The sequence below is a fragment of the Plodia interpunctella genome, chromosome 5, assembly GCF_027563975.2.
Source record: "Plodia interpunctella isolate USDA-ARS_2022_Savannah chromosome 5, ilPloInte3.2, whole genome shotgun sequence".
Taxonomy (NCBI): Eukaryota; Metazoa; Arthropoda; class Insecta; order Lepidoptera; family Pyralidae; genus Plodia; species Plodia interpunctella.
The window spans coordinates 11,345,518-11,369,750 of record NC_071298.1 but is presented as its reverse complement, the minus strand read 5'-3'; the positions used below and the strand labels follow the sequence as shown (position 1 = coordinate 11,369,750).

The following is a 24,233-nucleotide window of genomic DNA, read 5'->3' as shown; positions in this document are numbered from 1 at the left end:
TGTAATAAAGAATTATGTAATCACATGGAACGGGCACTGGTTTGTTCGAAGTGTTTAGACACTGAGATCTGTTTCCTGTTTTAGGAATCGCTGGATGTCACCTCGGTTTGTTAGTCTCGTGCCTGTCAGTCGGTCCCTCGCTAGCACCCATTTATCCTCGACATCTGTGTATGCGCACAACACTCCTATCATCGAGATCCTTACCTACTATTTTCTTTTTAATATAAAAATATTGCGTTCTTTCGGAAAGTTGATGGCCTGCGCGTCCAGGTTGAGTTACATTGAACTAGTACCTGATTCCAGGTAGTCCATTCACACGCATTAGTGCAAGTTTCAACTGGATCGAGGCACTAAACGTAACTCATCATAAAAATATCGCACGCGCAGTCCACGTTCCTCCACCATCGCGTACAAAAGATTCACTATTATAAAGTACAAATCGACTTTGTATACACATAGTGTATTTCTGTGTGGTTCTGTATTACAAAATGGTTGTGATATATCATAGTAAACCTTCGCTATCCACTATCTAGTTAAAGTATTATGATTCATAACATTGGACCACAAATCGTAATTAGTTATTTTATTAATAATATTTATTCAGGTAACAAAAAATGGAAGCCCCGCGCGGTTCGAAATAATTTTGTAAATATAATTTTTTTTTCATATACTTTGCAACTATATTAAGTGATATGCTATGAAAACGAATCGTTCGTGAAAATACTGTAATGTTTTATAGATTTTGTGAGTAAATAGTTTTTCTTGATATGTAAAATGGCCGCGCAGAGCCCCCTCCCATCAGGATCTACCGTATTTTTTAAATAAACATAACTAGACCACGTTTCACTTAAACAGCTCACTTACTAAACAACTATATATATAATAATTAACACAATTAACGCACAAATCATCCCTTAACTATTATTTATATATATCCGATTAACAGAAAGATATTGGCAGTAGGTCTCAGTACTATCGTAGAAAACTCCACAAAAATTATAACCAAGTTAATATCAACAGAAAATTCGGTTTGCAAATTACGTCACAAATTTGCCACTGGCGACAACCGAACGGACAATAACCACAAATGTACACTGTGAATGGTACGTAACATACAATATAAAATAGTATATATATATATATATATATATATATATATATATATATATATATATATATAATAGAATCAACAGCTGTGAGGTTGGTAGTTTAACAAGGAGTAAATATGAATCGGCCATTATAAGCACCAAAGTAACCGGAGAATTTATGATATTATTTTGTATTATATAAACATTTTAGTAAATATTTCTTTTATATAAACTCTTATTTAGACTATAAGTTCATACTTATTGCATATTGTAAATCTGCTTTTCGAATTATCATAAATTGTATAACTCTATTAATGTTGCTTATGTTGTTTGAGGTAGGAAGTTTCGGCGGGCCGATCGAAATCGGTCCTCTAAACATGCAATATATAGAAACATTTAAATCCAATACAAACATTTAAAAATTCGTTTGAACATTATACAAAAATCACTCCGTACCATATAACAGCTAGCAAATTTAGTGTTTCCTCTTCTGAAATACCCTAAAAATAGGTACCTATATAAACATTTGAGCAATCAATTTCGTCTCTCCTATTTTTGTATAAATAGTATTAAATTCAATGACAATAATATTAGTTCGATTTGAGAATTATCTTAACGACAAGCGGGGTACGTAATGCATGATGATTTGAAAAATAGACGAATTTTCTAAATAGTGAAAAAATGTAAGAGCGCGTCTAAATTAGTTACGTATTACAGAAAGTCCTGTCACGGTCACTTCACTGGAGATTCACGCGAGCGAGCAGTCTATCTCGACGATGTCCTTGGGCACGTCCACGAACTGGTACACGAGCCGCTGGCCGTCCACCTTGGCCAGGATGCCGCGCTGATAGTAGTAGCGCAGGGCGCGCCCCATCGTCTCGTAGTTCATGTCGGGTTTGTTCTTGTGCAGGCCCCACAGCCGCGACACAGCCTTGGAATCGACCAGTTTGAAGACTCCCTTCTCGCGGTTGGTCCACTTGATATACCTTGGACAGTATTCACGATCCTGGAGCAGTTTGAGGAGGAACTCCCAAAGGTAGGTGGTGGACCCTTCGCGGCTCTTGCGCTTGACGCCGGGGGTCGGCGGCGTGTCGTTGCGCGGCCGCTTCTTCGGCTTGAGCTTGTTGTGGTGGTGGTGCCGCTGGTAGTCCCCGATGTCGAAGACGGAGTAGGGGAAGTCGTCGTGGGGGAGGGGCGGGGGCGCGGGCGCCGCGAAGTGGTGCGCCCCGCCTCCCCCGCCGCCGTACCCGTAGCCGTAGGCATCACGCTCGTTCACGCCACCAACTGTAACCAACAGAAAGACCAACGTTACTTTGCACCATAGAACGGACTACCTATATAGTTCATATAGTCATTTGTAGAACATCTCCACGCTGAATGTCAAGGGATCTGAGAGGTAAGGGACGGGCGGGTTGCTCCCAACTATTTTGTATACTATTATAATTTAATTTTGTTATGCGAAACTTTTGCAGTGGCTGTTTCGGCAATATCGAATCTATCTTACCATACCGTGACATCTCTAAGACTATATTTAAAAAGTTCATCACCAAAACAAAGTAGAGAAACATTGTGATGTTTAGGCGATGGTGTATTTGTTGACGGTGCAGCAGCAGTTAATATTGAATGTAAACTTGTCCTAAACAATAGTGGGAACCCATTTTGGCGGTGAGAAGCACGCATCTCCTAGGACAATCGTATTGTCGATGCTGCGGCTGTATTTTGATACAATTGCACTAAGTAAGTAAACTTTGCGTGATGCGGTTTCGTAATTCGCAACACAAGGACGCTGAGCAGGTTTTGTTAGAACGTCATGCAGATATAAAACTTCATGATTCTCTTTTAAAAAGTATAAAAAATTATGTGCCAATTCTTCCTTTGGTTAGTAAGATAGTTGGTTTTTTTTTTCACACCTTAGCACTACTGGTATGATGGCTTATTGTGAAAGCGGGTAAGTCGTGGAAGTTAAAAATTTCGCCAAATTTAATATATCTATACCGTTAATACTATGTATTTGGCCAAATTAAAAAAAATCCTAGTCTTATTGAATCAGTTACTAATTCTCAACATCACCAAAACAAAATTTTGTATTTCAATTGCAATGATCAGCAAAAAAGTGGTTACCATTCCACTTAAATATTGGACACACCAGTAAAAGCTTATGTAAAACAAGTAATTGTCATTATATAGTAAGACTTCCAGTTATTTAGTAAACATTTGTAGACGAATCGTTCGCAATAAGATATTGGGTAGGATACTGGATCGTTATTTATAAAAAAAAAACATCATGTTTGTCAAGTTTATTTTTAACTGATACGAACATCGCCAAGTTTAAGAAATCTCAACATTACTCCACGTAGTCCTATCACTATCAAACCAGCGGAAAACCCAGCTAAAGCCTATGAAGCAATACTGTGGCGAATCTAATGATTTGATAAGACAATGAGTGTGGAGCACAGATAAGGCATTGCGTCAACACTCGACGCCTTGACCCCAATACTAGCCCGTCGACTCGGTTTTCCTCAGTAGTCTATGGTTAGCGATGGTCTACGGTCCTATTACGTGTTAATTTTTCACCAATGCCTTTTGCCCTTCGATTTGTGTCCCGCAATTTCAGGTTTATACTTATACGAACCCATTGTGGAATGTTTGTATGTTCAACCAGTAGTTCCTGAGACAAACATGATGACGACAAACTCATAACCAGATTAATATTATATCCGAAATGCTAATAGTTCGTAACTTTGGTGAACATCATTTAATTTAGAATATGACGTGAAAAAGTGCCTGTGAAGGCCTAATTTTTGAATAAATTATTTGATTTTGATTTTATAAAGAGAAAATATTCGTATTTTTGTGTTTTGAGATGGATAAAGCGTTCAGTAGCATAGGCTACTTTTTAAGGTTTTACGTAAGTAATTATAAGTAAGCATTTATAGTATTTAAGTATTAAACAATCGTTATAGGTTATGTTGTCTTTCTTTTCTCCTATGTTTTAAGTATGTTTGAACTAAAAAGGAGCAAAAAAGAGAATATAAATTGGAAGTTGTCTAAATATTGATAACATTGCCTAAACATCGTTATACTCCGCGTTTTTATAACCTAAATAGTCATATTTATAACCTAAAATTCCGGCTGGTATTTAACAATTATGACATCATTTTGGAGTCTAATCTATTTGTCTAGCAAAAAGTTCGGACAAATTCAATGAATCCGCGACTAAAGACACGAGATTTGCTATAAACAAAACAAAATGGATTCTCATTGACGGAATTCTAGATAAAACAAATTGGCACCAATTGAAATTCGTGGAAGCTATAAAACTGAGTGATTCAAAAACATCAAATAGATCACACACAAGCAGGAAGCGATAAAATGTATTTATTATTAGCTCCTAACCAACTGGGAAGTGGTCAATCATCGACATATAGAAGCGAAAAAAAAGACGATCTAGGTGTTATGACAACAGAATGACAATAATATTTGACAGGACGACGAAAATTTGATATTTTAATTTTTACGTTTAACAGTAGCGACGCCATCATTCATCTGAGCATTTTCCCTGTTGTTTCCGCCGCCACAGAGCGTCGGAGTCCAGGGTTTTCATTCTCCTCCATTTCACACAGTTTTCGACAACCTTATTTGTCCGACTATTGACCGGGATAAAGTATTTATATTTCGAAGCAATTCGGTAAAAGAAAAATATTCTATCCTAAGACGGATCCTATAAAAAATAAGTTATCGTAGATTTAATTTTAAAAATTTGGTTTATATTACATAATGTTTATATCTATGAACTTGTAAGTAAACACAGGAGAGCTATATTCACGTAATTTTTCGTGTAACCATGACGCGTGGAACGGCGCACAAGTGCAGTGAATAAATTATAAATTAACATGTAATAATTATGTTATCATGTTACTTGTTCGTCAGAGGGCGGTGGTGTAGCCTAGAGTGAGTATAGATTGACGTATGAAGTGGAGCGCGCGTACAAGTGAAACAACATTTATCATTATGAAGGAAAAAACTTTCATACGAAAGTTTCTTCATTTTATTACCAAATATAAATAGACCATACAACTAGATGTGGCCTTCGAGCTTCGCAATCTTGGCTCTGTCTACCCCGTAAGTGTTTGGTTTAATAGACAAAAATGAACACGTAGTAGTAACTAGTACATACGTGCGACAGTAATATACAATAAGATGAGTAATTCATTTTTTGTAGTTGTTTATTCCATAACGATCCAGTTAGAACTAGTCTCTATTTTCTAATATTTATATAACGCGTGTATTTTTGCGCGCTTATCGACAGGTCAACGAACCTCGTACACCGACACGTGTGTTCGTTTGTTTGTTACGTTTCCAGTCATGCTTACTCACAGTCTCCTAAAGAAGGCCGGCCTGCTAACCATTTTTGGGCACATATTAATAATTTTATTGACTTCGATCGAATAAACGCACGCTCCAATTGTAATATCTAGAAAGGACATGTATATTGGTACACTACACGTGTGTCTCAATATGTATATCTACTGAGTACTGTTCTCTACATCTCGTTATCATATATGTAAAGGCCCTGATAATATTCACATAAACTCAACACCGTCAAAGCGTATTTTTAGCAAAAAATCGCTTTCCAGATATCTTTTCTGCTATTTCTTTGAACAGTTCTCTAGTTGGTATTTACTCATTCTAAACGATTGACTCGTGAGAAAAAGCACCTGGCACATTTAAGTTTATTTTTCAAAGAACATTTTGTATTTAAAAATATATTACATACCTATGGCCATTTTCTGTTTATAGTTTTTTTTTTTTTGGAGCTTGACATGTTATCACTGTCATGTTGGTATTATCACTGTCATGTTGGTATTTATAGGACTAGAGAAAGAGAAATTTTATCAGGAGGATAATGATAATATATCGGACAGTATCAGATAAATAATTCATAACGATAACGGCACGAACTGCAGCAAATGGTATTAACAATTTAATGAACCGTTCTGCGGCTTATAAAATCCTTAGCCCGGGAAGCTCGACGCTAAAAAACACGCATTGTGTTGGCTGGTCGAGTCTATTTTTAGATGTAGCATCCTACTGGTTGCACCAAGATCAAGGTTACACCGCTCCCGGCTGGGCTTAGAATGTCAACTTCAGTTTAGGGATGTGGGTAATAAGTTTAATCGATCGATTAATTAAACGTGTGACATGATCAGACCATGGTCTGATCTGATCTGACCGATACATGTATCGGTAGAATGATGTTTATTTCGTCTTATAAAATTATGTTACGACTAGTTCCAAGCTTTACTTTTTTGTTAAATTTAATCTTATTTGTGTAGTATTTTCGCGAAAGAATAACAAAGACGATCCACATAAATTTTAGCAAGACGATTTTGTATTAGGTATACGTTATACCACAAAAATACGATGGCAAACTCAAAGCGGATATTTATGACAAATACAAGTTAATGGCTTTTACAAACATGTATCCCACTTGCCATTTGGTGGTCATCGTAAACCAATGCAGGCCGTCGAGTATTTTACGAACTCGAACTACCTTTCAGGTACTCATCATAGCTATAAATAACCTATCTTTTTCCAGAATCCATCGATATGCCCCCATCCCTACTAGCAACAGATGCCAAAAGAGAGTTATGTCGAGTACACCGCGCGTCATTTTAAGCCCTATGCTTTGGTGTTTTCCACCAAGATGGATTGTACCATTCCCGGATGCGAGTATGCGAACGTTTACTTGGAGGGGGTCGAGGGAGGAGGGGTTTGGGGGGGTGAGCGGTAACCGGTTGCGCGCGCGCATCCCGCGGTTGCAATAAATGGGTTACCCCACAAACCTCTTGCGATACAAAGGCCTTCTTGTTTTGCACACATGACATGATGCATGACGCGTTCTATGAATGTATATTGTTCATTTCAACCTAATATTAAAAATGGCGAAGTGCTTCTTTGCTCGTAAATATTTGCTTAGAAAAACTGTCACAGGCTAAAAAGGGGAATTAAAAAAAAAAGCGACGTAGTTTATTTTTAACATATTTACGGATATTTCTGATTTTCTCGCTTGTTTCTCATTTGGAAAGGCCATATGTTTGCAATGCTTCACAATGTCATTTCTTCTGGAAACATTTTATCATCGGAATTATATAAAATGGTCTTTTTTCAAAGTCTCATATATTTTGCAAGCCATGATTGTTTAGAAAACAATCCATATCTCTGATGTCACAAGATATGTGCAGACAACAAACGCTTATCACTTCGCGAAAAATATTATCGTCTATTTTTGCGCGAAAGAATTAGATAGATAAGATACGAGGCACATTTCCTCTAGGCAACCAGATTCGATGCATGTACGAAACTTTTTATCTTCTGAAACGGAAGAGATAATATAATGAAATATATTCACGATGGTAGATTACATTGTCTTGAATGATTTTATTTTAAAGATTTTAAGCATATTTATTTAACTCACGGAATTAGTAGGTACTACGGAGTACAAATTCCATGATTAACTAGTTTACTAAATACAATTTAGTAAACATCTAAATCATAGAATATTTCGTCATTTGTATAAAAATGCGTCATTTTCAAAATTTTTGTTTTAGTTTTAAATAATATGGCGCCTAAAATCAAGACGCGTTATAATATTTGCAGCGCATTCGAATATTCAAACTATTAAGAAAAAAAAGAAGCAAAGAAACATCTCGATACAGCCATGTCTATGTACGTTTTCCTGTGCAACCGGAAAGCGGTGTGCGTGTTTCTAAGATTGCGACTGTATGCGATGCACCGGCGGGGAGAGGAGGCAATGACCAGGAAATGACGCCGCCGACTGACCTTCACAGACCATGCATCCCTCAGTCCGCTTGCTACTCCCTACTCCCGTCTATTAAGAAATTTTGCATGCGCCGCCATCTTGGTTTTCAAAGATATGTTCTATTTATAAAATATTGATTCTTTATGGTTCTACAGATGACAGCTAGACTTAGGTCCCCCTTGCCTTTCGAGCCAGAGTCTTTGTGATTTTTTTATGAAATTAAAAAAGAAAATTTATTTCAGGAAAATAATATATCATCTTTTCAAAACTATTATAAGTGATAATAATTTAGATTTCTCTTGCCGTCCTACTCTATCCTATAATGATAACTTCATACATAAAGTGGAATAACAAAAATATTAGGTATAGTGATTTAATTAAGTTAATCATGGGTATTTTAAGCAAATAAGGAAATAGGTGTTTATATACGCTGGGATGGGATAAAGCCACGTGATCCGTGAGATTTCGGGGGCATAAGTTGAGGTGGTGCGTGATAAGATTTTTTTCGTGCATTCTTATCAAGGTGACATTTTAGATAAAATTTATGCGGTTGCATAACTTGCGAAAAAAATATTATTTTGATAAAAAATATGTTATAAAAATAATTGTTTATTACATGTGTGTGTGTTTATAATTTCTCAATTTTTATAACTATCTTGCAAGTGCATGTTTTAATAACAATAGTAAATAATATTTAATATTTACTGATATGTGAATTCATTCAGAGACCACGAAATATATTCCATGTTAAATGATAAAAAGAATCATTCATTTACATGCCCGCTGCTGTAGAAAAATCTAACCAATTTATTTGCCGCGAGATATGAAATGTTTTGAATACATTTCCCTACTATATTTTTGAAAAATATAATCCCAACAAACATACCTATTTTAGGATAATATTTAGGACATCAACGCTTTACCCATACTTCCATTCCTTCCTAACTTAAAATTTTTCATATGAAAGTCTGTCTGTCAAGTTTTCACGGGTAAATCGATGTGGGGATTTCGATTAAATTTGGAATAATATAGCAAAAGACAAACAACACAAGAGGGCAGCACTAGTATAGTAACGGGGTCAGGCGGGGGCGGAGGCTTGAGAATTACTCTTCGACTAGATTCCGTATTCTCATAGCGATGTTCGCGGCTATAAATAACCAAACCAATCTTTACAATAACAAGTCGATTGATAATAAAACAGGTATGATTTTAAAAGATTCTTCTTTCATTACATTACTGGAAATCGCAAAAACCGGTATATAGCTTTAATATTAAATAATCCGGATAGAATAAGATGTAGCGATACACATTTTGAAGAATATGAGAGAGAGCGAGCTATCATCGTTCCTTACAAAAAAAAATAATATTTGGAATTGATCCAAGACTTATATAACGTGCTGGAGTAGGCTACTTCCATTCATATTTGACAGTGAAAGTTTGACTGGAGCAAATACGCGCGAAAATATTTATCGAAGCTAAAATTGAGTTGCGCTTTGCCTTCGTCGATATGTTCTAATTCGTTAAAATTGGGAAATTTATCTCTCTAAAGTCTCTTATTCAGCTCCTGACATATATAGGTAGCTGAAAATTGTCCTATCATGTCATTTAAAATTTGCGAATAGTTTAGCTATGAAACTTGGATATTTGCATATTGTGTCGTTTACACCGGACGGCGGGACGGTGTAATGTCATTTGTGCATATATTTCGTAGGGACCGGTTCCCGAATGCTTTCCTTGCGTAATCGCTGCAATCATGATGTCATGGAGATTTTTATGCAGTTGTTGCACTTTTGAAGTTTGAGACTACATTACTACATTTTATGTAGAATTTCGAGATAACCACATCATCAGAAAATATGGTGTAAAAGCACAAAATAGTTCGACGAAACAGGCTAATGTTATTTCACTATTGGTGAACTATAAGAATTTAATTAAAACCTTCAGAAAAAATTACACTGGTAAAAATTCCGCGTAGAAATTATTCTTTTTACAATAAATGTATTGTAAAAAGTTTAATATTCTAGATCAAAAGTTTCACATATAGAATATGTAAGTACATTTATATATAATAAATACAAGTACCTACCTACCTACCTACTTAGATTTTTTTTTTCTGTAATTACGACGAGTACATGAAATATTTTTGATTTATTTTTGTCAAAGTGTGTTCCAAATACAAAATTATCGCCACGAAGTTGTTTATATGGGACACATCGAGTCTCGAATTAGCTTTATAGCCGCGACATTTTTTTTAATCTGTCCGTGTGAGGCACCTTTCCGCGTCCTCTGACAAACAAAAACAAGAACGTTTATAACATAACGATTTAGGTACCTAATATTTCGAAGCATAAAAAGTTAACGCTGAGAGTACAGTATGCTTTTTCATTGCTCTTCCCCAATGCGCCTTGGATGTGATATGATAATCTTATGATAATCATAAGAGGAAATAAAATACTCACGGCGTAACTCATAAGTTAATTTTATGTCCTATACTAATTGTGATAAAATTATTATCTTATCCTTTCATTATTATATGGACGTGACATCGAGTTCCATGCGAGTATGATTCGGTGTGGTGCTCGATTGCTCAGCAATTTTTACAATCAATAAAAAAAAATGCAAAAGAAAATTCCGTAAACACATGATCAGTTCGAGTGTGCAAAGTAAGTAGCGACGTTGCAGTCATGAGTAAGGTTAGGTACACTTTTGTTGTGAAACGTCGGGTGCGCAAACAAGTCTACTGCGTGTTTGATCAACTGGATACAGATTATAAGGACCATATTTTGCAATGACATTCAGCTGACAGGCTTTACGGAGACCGTTTGCAATTATTAAAACATATAAGAGTATAAAAAAAAAGAATATTGCTCTGTTCCGACTTATCAGAGGTTATTATTATTACATCACAGTTATTAGGAGTGCCAATTAACATTTTTGATTATTGATTCAAGAATATTGTAGCTGATAATGAAAAAATTATTTGACGTGAAAAGTATCTACCTTTGAAGGTCTAATTTCTGAATAAATGATTTGAATATAAATAGTAATTCCTTGCAGAAAAATCCATTCAGTATAGGTATTATAGGGATTTTACGGTTCTTGGCATTTACCTGTGCGCTTTGCAACCGCGTAAACGTCTACACTGACGAATGATATGAAAGAAAATTAGCATTACATGTCGCTCTCACGGTCAGACGCACAGATTAATATTTATTTATTGCGAAATAGATATAAGTATTGAATTAAAATCAATCAGTTCGGAATTTGGGCAATTTTTTATGAAATTTAAACCGAATGAAAATGAAATAAGCCACTGCTGTCAATATATGCTATTTCCGAACGTTATCATCATCGACACAAGGGTAGAACGCCAAAATAGAAATTGATTGAATTGGGCACGTGATGCCCTTGCTGTTGCAGGCGTCCATAGGCTGCGGTGACCGCTTTCCATCAGGTGGGCCGCATGCCTCTTTGCCTACTAGTAGTATAAAAAATAATATATACCTAATTACAGAGCATAGATATAAGAACATTTCATAAATCTGTATTACAGAGATAATTTTATCGGGAGAATTATACTTTTAATGCTTTTAGCTTTTTAGTCGAAGTCTTTATTAGATATATGGTACCAAAATACACTGCGATGTTTTTCAGAAAGTATTAGCATTGCAACCGAGCCTGTTTGTTGAGATAGCCTCAGATAAGCTTATCTCGGGGCACCGAATATTTTTGTGCTAACAGGATGCAGCTATCACTGCCCGCCATATGGCTGCAGATATTGAGGAAGGTCAGGAGACCAGCGCTGGTCAACGTTGGGAAAGGTTATCTAACAAATTCATAGGAACTATGAATATGAATGAACAAGTATTTCTAGTTATTAAAATTGAATTTGAGGTTAGGAAAGTTGGCGCATTTTTTTAAATTGAGAAGTTATGTTTTAGAAATCTGCCTGTGATTTATTAAATCTGGCGTACTGGCAATGAAGAAAAAATTCGAATAAGTAATATATATGTTTAAATTAATACGGTATTTTATACTTCCCACTTAATATATATTGCGCGTTAAGGCAAGCATGTATGTATAACATATATTTTAGGAAATAACTGCTAAATTAAAAAAAGCGAAAAATCTTCACCTGTGTATGTAAAAATCTACAGAAATATTTTTAAATAAGTTTTTTGTGATTAATTACCATGAAACGGAATTACAAAAAAATCTTGACAATGTGTTGGAAAACAAACATTACCTATCTATATACAATCTTTCTTTTTTGTATTACTTTTTATTAATATTGTGTTTTTTTCGGCCGGACTCTGATCGGACGAACTATGATCTTTCTTATTGAGTGTGTTATTATTAACACTGGTGTCAGATCTTATTAAAGTTGCCTAAAGGCATCTGAAATGTATTTTACGACTACCCCAATAGCAAGTAGTTGCATACACACAAGTTAACTATCTCGATCAGTGTGCAGATTTCCTCACGAAGATATTCATTCACCGGGAGCAATTGGTGGCTTATCAAAACTGCTATACATGAGTCATATTGGTATACAAACTCATGCGGCACGAGTAGAACTCAAAACGTTCCACACCATCGCTTCTTTTTTTTTTTAAATATCATGAACTTGACAATTAGTGTGTGTGTGGTAACCTGCGTCGAATAAGAGCATACATATTGAAGGTCGTTCAAAAATAATTAAATTCCACAAAAACATTTATTATTTAACACTGCCAAGTGTGACACCATCGACTTTCTCGACGACATATTGTTGCCACTGAAAGTCAGCCATTGTTTGCCTATCGCCTTCGATACTGTTAATACGACCTCCGGGTTGGGAACGATGAAGGTGACGAGTTCGTAAACCTCTCTTACGTAAACTGCAATCAGGGGAAAATATATTTAATTTTTATTGCATCTTGTTTTTGTGACCCGCGCTGTTATCTGTGACACTTCTTGTCACACTGTGTCAATGTATGTGGCTTTGACATTGGTGATGAAGAACAACGAGGAAGGTGTGAGGAAACCGATTTTCCTTTTTGCTAATAAGGAAAAAAGATGAATCGCATACGATGTTATTCAGCTAATGGCGTTTTTATGCAATAGATAAACTTAATATGCAATTAAAAATTTTATAAAACATATACGTGATTTGTGATCTCCAAGTGTCTGAAAGTAACATAGGTATCTATTATGTTAGATTATGGAGATCGAGTATGTCATGCACATTCAAATGGTCAAACCGGTGGCGGCGTCGTGGATCGGGTCGGGAGGTTCCCTCTATTGTGGTTGAGCTTCGCGATGGCTGACTCACGCGTCAACTCGTGAACGGGTGCTGCCGGGGGAACTGGTCAGCTCGATCTTTTATTAAAAGTTTTTTTTTTGTTTGGTTAATTATACGTATATGTATAAGTATATATATATTTTCCTTTCATCAGCACTTGATCACAATCATAATATGTTTCAGTATACCTTTTGACCATGTACTTTATTATGTACTTAATGTTATATTGCTGATAAAAAATTATACATGAATTTATATACAAAAAATGGCAAGCCCTTCTGGCATAATAGGGACCAACACTGTTTGAATGAGTTTCTTTCGGCATTTCTTCTCAGCAGTGGTCGTTCCGAAATGCTAGTAGTTTGTAGCTTTGGTAAACATCATTTAATTTAGATTATGACGTGAAAAAGTGCCTGTGAAGGCCTAATTTCTGAATAAATGATTTGATTTTGATTTTTGATTTTGATTAAATAAATTGTAATTAATTGTCAACTTTCATGGTTATTTCCGTTAATACCGGACGTTTGAAGGAAGAAAGAAAATTTACCTGCCAAAGAGGACATTTGCAATTCGCGCGCAAAATTGGTGTCGTGTTATCAGCGAAAGAGACTACTTATATATTGTTGTAAAAGAGTTGATTAGGAGTTGACAATTTCTGTGAGACGTCGTTCATGGAAATAAAAAATTCAAAAGGGATTTATTTTTAAAATCGGAACACTATTTTTCTGAGCTGCCAATTCTTTGTGCAAACGTTTAAAAATTGACCATATTAAGAGATATAAAAAAGGCACAGACTAAGAGCACATAGGAAAAATATTCAATATGTAAATAGGTAGTTATAGGTAATGTATGTTGAATAATTACAATAGTTAAAATGAATAAAGTGAAAACACATTATTTTTTTACCTATTTATTTTTGATTCGACATAAGTACTTTAACGTAGAGTCACGTTTCATTACACGCGGTGGAGAAAAAAGTAAATTTACTATTTACCAAATCGTATCACTAACCTTCGTCAAGCTATCGCGAAACGAAACAGTAATAATGCAGTAGGAGTACAGAGGGGCGATAGAGACGAGAGAGCGTGGGGGGGGCAGAGGGGGTGGCTGCAACTGTTTGCGCGGCGCAGCGCTCGTGGTCAATGACACGGCGACATTGCATCAACGCGCGAAGGTCACCCCCGCCCGCGCCCGCGGTCCCCCCCCCTCCCAACGCGTCCCGCGAATTCCAGCACTTCCTTGGCCGCCATATTGGATAAATCAAAGAAATCAAAGGGTAACGGACCCAGTTGTTGGAACACTTTTCAGATTTATGTAATTACAGAATTTTATTGGATTTTTTCTTTTTTAATTGGTGATTTAATGATGTTGCCCTGTTGTGTATTTCCTTCAAGTCTTCTTTCCGTATGAGTCAAGAGTGAGAGACAAAATTTACAGTTTTTGTAACGTTACGTTATCAATCTAATGATTGTAGGTTTATATTTCTGTTTTAATAATATTTCAAAGGAATTTTTCATGTTCTAAACAAGTTATTGAAACGGTTATTCAAATTCAAATTAAAAATTATTTATTCAATTTAGGATGATGTACATCACTTATTGACGTCAAAAAATTACTTAAACTAAGTCTACTGCCGGCTTCCAAAGCGCAGGTGAAGAAGAAGCGGCGCAACAAACTTCACCGCAGCCTTTTCTCCAAGGACGTCAATTAACAAATATAGGTCTTATACATTATAAAATACTTTCGTTTTTAGTCATGAACCTGAGAAATTAGTTCCAAAAAATAATTTAGTTTAGATATTACTAAGGAGGACAATTTATGGAATTTCTTAGCGCAATATTATTAGCGCAATTTAAACATTTGAGTTCCTACAAAAATAGCTTATACGCGTGATGTAGTCTTAACTTCAGACTGTTTTGTAGCCGTTCAGCCTCGACATCGTAGCACGTGTGGTGGGGAAGATGCGCGGTTTACGTCCGCTCGCGGTTTGCGTTGCGTGATAGCCGACAATTTTCGACTTCCGCTCATCTCAGCATTTCCGGTTACCATATCCGCCCCCGATACATCGCATTTTCGCAAGTAAACAATGATGTTTATTCGCGTGTTCAATTTAGCCGTTTCGAGGCGAAAGAAACGAATATTTTTAATAATCACGATTCACGCGAATTGTCAATGAAAACAATACCTAAAATGGTCCGTAATTGAAGACCTTCGTTTACCGTGGATTAGGAAATTGGTTTGTTACCTACGACAAGGCCACGAGAAGCTGCGGTCCTTGCGTTTCCAACAAAAAAATAGCCGATTACATGACAATTTGTAACTGTTTTTAGTTATTTACTGGCTCTATTGACATAACTGTGTGTTTGTCAGCACGTAACACGTCGCGGTAAAAACGCGGGTTGAGGGGCGGCCGCTGCGGTCAAGGCTCGCTAGATTTCCATCACAACACGTTGCCCAATTTGACCCTGACTCGGCAATCAGGCCGGAACGACTTTTTTCAGCTAATTATCGATCAAAATTGTAAATTGGCAGCTTCTGACATCACTGTATTGTTGGGTGCCAATTGTTTGTGAAGTCAAAGGGACCATTATCATCTGCTCAAAATTATTCATAGTGTGAAATTACGTAATCAACATTGCTGATTATGAGACTCGTTTGAGAGTAACTTCATGTCCGCCCACGGCACCGTCCCATATTCCCACGGCCGCTAGAACTGACACGGCCAGCATTAAAGATACGATTTAGCAACGATTCTATTCTCTGGAATCTGTCGGTTTGGCACCGGGTGTGCGTAAACAGTTGCGAAACCCTCAACTCTACGATATTGGCCACTTCCACGGCGAGTGCATGCGGCGCGGGGGGCAGCGAAGCTATTTATGCAGCGCTATGCGGCCTAACACTGACCCGGTTAGGTCTCCGACGCATAAACACAAGGATAGCGAGTCGGCGACTTGCAATCTCTTCTTCTAACTGCCAATAATTGACCCGGTTACGGCTTGTGGAAGTCTATTTCGAGTGTAGGGACAGGGGCGAGCGTCCGTGAAGGGCGAGCATTTTGCCGCTCCGTCGGGAACGAGCAGATAATTTTAAAACGGGAAACCAGTGGAGCGCGCATATAGGCCGGCTGGACTCCCCTCCTGTTTTTATACCTATCGTAAAAGATCGCACGAGGTTTCTGGATAAATGGAGCGCTGAGATTCCATGTGGAATTGGGTCACGATAATTTTCCGCACGTTCTGTTATTGCTACTATTTCGTATATTTCGGAAGCGGGAAGATGGCGGTGGTTGCGCCACCGACCGCGCCGAGTTGAGCGGAGATGGGTTGCGAAACGCGGCGCGCGCAAGCGCAGGAAGCCGCCGCGTGTGAAACGGAACGCTCGAAGGTGACGCACGCTGACTCTGCTCATAACGCCACGATACGACAAGTGATTCATTAAGTAGCGGTTGATTAATGTGCGGTTTTGCTGAAAATCCTGGGTCTACGGGTCGTAGGTCACGTACGCCTTCCATATGAGTATGAATGGGAATTTTGTGATATATCCCGGGACGTGGTATCCGCGAGCGATGGCAGACCTTTCGCTTTCAACGCGTTCGCTGCGCAACACAAGGTCGCGGGCCGTTCAACTCGGATGGGACCACGGTGTTGCGACACCAAAATATGTAATTGTAGAGAAGTAGCGGCAGAGGCTCGTTTGGCAGCGGCGGCCGCGGCAACTAGGTCGCTGATTGCGCAATCTCTTTTCGTGCGACAGATGGCGTGTCGTGTCTTCCTTATACGGCGACGGTTCATGGTGCAATTAAAAACAAAAGATTGCATCCTTACATACATTACACATAAATGCTTATGGTTACATTTATATTCGAATCTATTACCTATTAGATAAACTTATGGACACTAGATATGACACATTTGCGACAGGCGGGTACAACCTATATTGAATAAGTCAAAACCACATCCTTCCTTAAACTTAATTATTTTCCCTTTGTCATATTGTGGTATTATTTAATACATATGAAATTGTTACTATCAAAATATACGTATAAGTAAACAATATGTGTGAAAAGAAACTTCATTATAGAAAATCAAATTTAGATAACTTACTACAAATATTCATTAAATTGCATGACGGTCGGAGTGTTCTGTGGTATCGAACAGGTCGGACGGTATCGAAAGTAGGTAAATAGTGTTTATCGCGTTCGTGTTAGACCTTATGATTCACACATCTGGGAGCTGTACTCGATAATTCTTCACGTGTTCGCGTTTTACTTTCAGTACATCAAAAGAGTAAAAAACAGGAAGAGGAGGTTTCAAGTGGGCGTCGTGATGTAAGCCAAAAGCCGTCCGTTTTGGTAATCCGCGAATGTCAATATGCGGGCGCGAGCACTCGGCGAAAATAGTCGCCACTATTAATACGATACGAGCGCTAGCGCTGCAGTGCCCTTGAACGGGACGTTTACCTCACGCACACAGCCGCACATCGCACTCCCGCGCACACAGCGCCGCCATACCTACACACAAACATGTACAAACGTATAATTACACGCACACAACGCTGTATCGCGATGCAGCGACTGCAGAATAGGCGATGCGATAATTTTAATTTCCATTTCGTTTATGCGAATGTCACATTGGCGGTATCTGTTTGCGCGGAGTTATCGCACAAAAATAACGAAAGTGTTGTGATGCAATTGGTCGGATGTTCGGCCGATTGGATCTGTATTGTTTATTTCTGAGTGACACGAGGGCTGTATTGTAGATAATCAACATCTGTGTGATGTGGTAGGTAATGTCCGATCTACAGCGTCCCACTTTATTCTAATAAGAAATATCTATATCTTGAGCGTATAGTTTTCCTCAATTCAGCCTGAGGTCGTGTCGTGATCATTATGTATGATTTATTACATGACTTATTTAAATTACCATTGCAATCACGATTCAAACACATTCTACAACCAACATGCAGGTTTCCTTGTGAACTTTTACCGGAAGAAATTTGCTCATTGGTTAGTAAGATATGAGTCAGATTAGTTTCCAATGCTTGGACGCGCTTTCTTGAGTGGTCGTCCTCTGAATTAGTTGGAATTAAAAACCTAATTAGTATTTATTCCTCTGTCTTCTGCGGCACTGTAAGAAATCGGAACGGATACGGACACGCATCCGCGAAGTGCCCACGACCGTCGTTCACGACTGATTATAGTCATGCGGTTTTCTGCGCCTCCAGTTTTATCATTGTAAAAACCAATAACAGCGTGATTTGAATGAATTTTATGGCACATTGATTCATAGCATATTAACTAAGAAACATTTAGACGGGGCTTAACCCAGGACATTTACCCTACACTTAAAGCGCACTATAACGATAAAATCAGGAAAAATTTTACCGAAACATCCAAATTCTTTGTCCACTATGTTCTAAATGAATTACTTTATTTGCGTGCGAAGAGCTAATTTACCCGATTGGCTTCTCTAATTAATTCTTTAATACTTAATTATTAGCGGAACGATTTCGGCAAGATCTTGTGTGTATGTGCGTCGTATTCATGTTTCGACTGCCCAATTCGTAAGGTCGTGTTTTGCAAGATTTGCTGACAATGGCGCCGATATATTGCTCAACACGCGTTTGCAACACAGAATTTCGTGTGTGCTGTTACGGCAATGGTCCGTTGAGCGGTCGTAGTAAGTAGTTTGTACATTACTGACTAGTGATTCTTATGTGTTTGTCAAATAAACCATTTATTTATTTCTTTTAAAGCAGTCGGCAAAGGGCGTGCTTTGTTACGAGTATATAGCTCAAAGATGGGTGACATTTGTATTACCTTTGGCATTTAAAAATTTAGAGTACTCGTATGTTAGTATATATAGTTGTGTGGGCTGTGGACGGTTTCAGTAAGTTATAAAAGGCAGTGTTGTTTAGTCTTTTGATGATATTATTAACTATAATTAACAAATTAAACTATTTTGTGTCTTTTTTGTGTATGCTAAAACTTCACGTAGTATTTATATTTTTTCATAATGAAAGAAAACAAGATAAAAAATCACGGCTTTTCCAATTCAGCAAATTCTCTCATTAAATTCCATATAAATCTTACTGGAATATCCAAATAAGGGATCGCTTCAAACCAGTTATGTAAGGTTAAAGGGATATTTGTATTAATCTGTGATTTTATCTAATAGTGCAGTGGCCGTGTGCGTTTCACCTCTGTGCCAGATACAGCGGTCTAATTATCTAAAACATCTTGATAAGAACACAAATACTCATTATTATCAACAAAACAATGTCTACATTTTAAGTATCCAGTTGTCAAACCTACTGGTATTAAAAAAATATGAAATATCAGTATTTTCTAACTTTATCTGTGAAAGGCACAGATCTAAAGCCTATACAGCCATTAGTTAACAGTAATCTTGACTAGTTTATAGTTTCGTAATAAAATTGTCATGAGAGTTGGGTCTTTCCTGTTCATATTTTGTGCCTATGCTAAAAAAATCACATGAACAGGGATATTCCTTATTCCTCCAGCCATTTACTAACAGTGTTTTCCGCTGATTATGCGTCTCATATCCGATTAGAATTCTTTATTAGATTGACAAACAAAGGGCTAGCTAGACCAGACTGATATTAAAATGCGCGCCAAGCGAAAGTGGCCATTACGCATGCGCGGGAAGCGCGACTACGCGATGCGCATTCAGTACTTACATGCAACAATACACCAAGTCATACAACATAGGCTTCTATACCCTAGTGATAGTGACTAGATTGGTTTGAATTTAGGCCCGGGATGTTGCTGTACTTTTTGCATCTTTATATTAGGAGCACTGACCTTCACAATGTCAAATAGCTGAGGACAGACGATATATGGCTGATGCAGAGTCATGCCAACTGGTTCCGACGGTTTTTGTTCTGTCGAATACTCGTTTAGTCGATTAAGACTTTTGTTTTTTATCGATTCTGCTTGCCGATGGGCGATGGGCCCGTTTGAAAACCATTTCCTTTTAAACAAAGATTGGTAAATATCACATTAATTTTATCTAGAATTTAAACAAGTTAGTGTAAAATATTTTGAAATGCTGTGTTAAATTTTTTAAATGTATTTTTTGATACTTCTTCTTTTATACATTGTCTAATCCATAGTACTTAATTTGACGAGTTAGTACCTAATTTGGAAGTTAAAAACTATGCTGGCTTGTCTATAGTATAGTAACTAAACATTACCTATATAAAGTTCAGCCTTTTTTCACAGAAATGGGTCTATTTACACATATACAGACCTAACCTACATACCTTGGTTGGTATAGCCATATTTGTTTAGGATGTCTCGATGGCTACATATAGATAAAGTACAGGTTATCACGTTAAAAACACGCTCAAAACATGTTTTTTCCAACCAATGAGGATGACTATAAAGTCCTTTACGTGTTTGATTTATAATATTCCGTCCGATTGAATTAATTCAAACAAATCGACCCCACTTAAAGTAGTGTGTGCTCTTTAGTAATATAAGTTATAATAGTTTTGTTTTTCAATGTAACTTCTACACATACCTAACATACTATTGTATATATTTTATCTATCAAGTGAAACAGACTCAAGTAATCCTGTGATATAAACTTAATAAATTAGTGACAGCTGTCAACTGCAACGCAATAGTGTTGTCAACAGATGAGTTTGCGCTCTAGCCAACTAGGTTCAAGTGTGGTCGTAACAACCTGACGGACACATACATATTATGCATATACGTCTTATCACTGGCTTCCGGAGATGCGTTGGCCCGTAGCCAATTGGCCTTCTTTCGTATAAAGTGACATTAACTGCACAAATTCGCGCCAATAATTCACACAGTATTTGTTCAAAAAATAACCGGTCGTAAGTTGCCAGTAACAAAAAACAAAACGATTATTTTGTACGAATGTAGCATATCTGTCGCGAAAATAAACTTATGGGATTCTTGTTAGATTGTTTTTTTTGTTACACTGGCAGAAAATCATTTTCATTGGATTTTATAATATAAATATGTTGAAGAATCGAATAAATGTAAGTGAAAAAAATGTTTGCCGAGAGGATAACCATTATTTATAACCCGAACAAAACAGTCCAAAAATAGCATAATTTGAGATTATTTCATTCAACATATCATAATCAAATATGTACTTTTCCGACCAACAAATAGGTACAATCTAAACTATTCTTCAAATATTTTCGCACATAAAAACGTTATTTGCTGTCTGCTGTCACATTCGTGTATATCAGTTAGTCTATGGTCTTTTCCCGAATTCCCGCCAGGTCACCTTCCGGGAGGGCCGTTCACCGGGTCACCTCGCCCCTCCCGCTCACCTCACCGCAATAAAACTGGCCATTATTATTCAATTTTCTATTTTTAATTTTATTCCATAGATTCTTTTTACTTTTAATTCGACGCATCTTTCGGTGGTTTAATTTGTTTTTATTTGATTCGTCAAGTTCAAATCTGGAATCTTTTAAATGTTATTAGATACCTATACTTAATTATCGCCTTCGCCTTGAAGGATTGACTTCATACCATTTAAGTAGGTATTAAAAATTAAAAAAGTTATTCAAAAAGTAATTATAATGCACTAAAATAGGTAGGTAAAGATTTGACATTGTCGTTGTCTTTGATTTTTTGTTATATTTATTATACGACCCAAGAACAAAGATAGCATAGAAGAAGTTTTTTTTTTAACAGTAGGTATGTATTGTTTGATCAGAATATGGTATTTCCTTGACGTATGTCAAGATTAAAGTAGGTACCTATCTGTATTAGATGTTGCTATACATATTTACCAAATACCTACTTATTTTAGAATAGTTTCAAATAAATAATATAGTTTTGCGCTTCCGTGGTAATAAGTATATATGTGCGATGCCAGGTTATATTATCATATTACTGTACCAAATTGAATTGAATCCTTCCAGAAGTATTTACCTAAGTAACAAACGTCCTTCATTCACTACCTAAATCATAGACAAGACAGCCAACTGACCTTGGTTCATACAGTCAAAATCAAAAATCAAATTAAAATCATTTATTCAGAAATTAGGTCTTCACAGGCACTTTTTCAAGTTATATTTTAAATTAAATGATAGTTACCTACCAAAGCTACAAACTACTAGCAGTTTGAACGACTACTGCAGAGAAGAAATGCCGAAAGAAACTCATTCAAACAGTGTTGCCCCCTATAATGCCCGAAGGGCTTACCATTTTTTTAATAGAAATTTATGTATAATTTCTTATCGGTAATATAACAATGTAAGTACATACAACGATGTAAGTAGTCGATTATCGAATACCATTACAGTCTGAGAGGTGCGGGGTGGGTGAATCTCACCTGAAGTTCCATGCTAATTTATTTTGAATATTGCATGGAATGTGGGTAGTGTCATAGACGAGGCAATGGCAGTTTAGGCACTGACAGTTGTAGAGGCAAATACAAGGAATATGGTATGAATTAAACTATGCTATAACTGACCTGGTGGCCGTGGATGCGCGGCGTGATGTTGCAGCGTGCTCGCGATCTGGTGGTGCTGGTAGAAAGGGAGGAAGGGGGTGTGGAAAGGCGCGGGAGGGGGCTGCAGCCGCGCCTTCAACTCCTCCGCGCTGCCGGCTCCTGACGATGAGGACTCCACGTCGGAGACGCCGCTGTCGGCCGGCGAGGGTGGCAAGGAGCCTGGCCACAAAATAATAATAAATTATAAAAACACAACGATTCACAGAAAGCACTACGCTTAAATAGTATGAAAAAATTCCTAAAAGAAAAGAAAGAAACTAAAAAGCGAAACGTTCTAAAAATAAAATAAATGTATTATTTCACACCATTTTTTCAGTATTTTAAACCTAGATAATAAACTAATAATAACCTAAATAAACCAAAATAATAATCTTCAATAATTAAATAAATAGTTGGGTTTATTCGCTACGAGATTGCGTAGCGCTTAGCTGCGATTGTTTAATTAACTTTAAATAATACTTTTAAAACTTTAGTTGCGCACAAAATGACACTACAAAGCGAGTGTCAAATTTGGCAAGTATAATATGGACAGATGTAATATATATTTTTATGCATATTTTTATCATTCGTCTGCACCAGCGGCATCTGCATCTAACGGTCATTTTTATTCGCACGAACCCTGCAAGATCTCATTAATCCTATTTTTATGGTCAGTTTGGACAAAGAGGTGACCGTTAGAAAAATGTTAAAATACACTTGCATCAACCTGTTTTGCATGAGAGAATGCAGATGCAATTGTTATGCAAAAAGGTGCAACCTTAATTTACGATTATGCAAATATCTGAGTCTTACGACTGAGATTAGGGTTGCATATATTTTTTTTAATTTTCTGGCAACGCATCTTTTATAATGTTGATTACATTAGTCTTGACCAAATTACAAGAAATTTCGTTTGGTCATTCAAATAAAGAATCCAAACTTTCTCATGGGTGTAATAAAAAAGTTTGACGAATAACGGCCAGTATTTAAATAATATAATCAACAGCGGTCATGCAACTAGAAAAAAAAGAGAGAAGAAAGAAGTTATTCATACACATTTCCTTGTCCATTGAGCTATGACTGGTATTAAAGTGACCATTTGACCAGCGCGTTTTAATGCGCTGTCCACACCCCTTTGTGTCCATTGTTAACCCTTCAGTGCGGACAATGCCTGGGAATCGGGAAGCGCCCGACGCGGGGCTCCCGCTCCCGGTAGCTGAATGAGAACTAGTACGCGTTTAATCGATCTATAAGTTTTTTTTCTTTGGTTCATTGCGCAAACATATTCATATTTTTTAATAAGATTTTTATTTGTATTATCACAGGAGTGACTGTTTTTAATCTGGTAATTTTCTTAAATAAGTTATTTGTAAACATTATATTAAATATTAAACTTAAATCACTTTACGTAATTTAAGTTTCATATATTAGATTAATAAATGAAACTTTCTGTTTTAAAAAGCAAATGTAAATATTTTATTTCGCTTAAATAACTCGACCTCGGCGCGTTAGTTACAGATTCTTTTGCATAT

General features: G+C 36.8%; 1 protein-coding gene across 4 annotated transcripts in view; it reads right to left on the bottom strand.

Moving 5' to 3' along the window:
• Positions 1-1,160: 1,160 nt before the first annotated feature.
• Eip74EF (Ecdysone-induced protein 74EF) overlaps positions 1,161-24,233 on the bottom strand; it is a 209,375-nt gene continuing 186,302 nt past the window's right edge. For all 4 annotated transcript variants that reach the window (XM_053746007.1, XM_053746006.1, XM_053746008.1 and 1 more), the window contains 2 exons: positions 22,684-22,881; positions 1,161-2,372 (listed from right to left, as the gene is read on the bottom strand). In XM_053746007.1, coding sequence (XP_053601982.1) covers positions 1,837-2,372; positions 22,684-22,881 — 734 coding nt within the window. In that variant the 3' untranslated portion in view covers positions 1,161-1,836. The remainder of the gene's footprint in view (positions 2,373-22,683; positions 22,882-24,233) is intronic.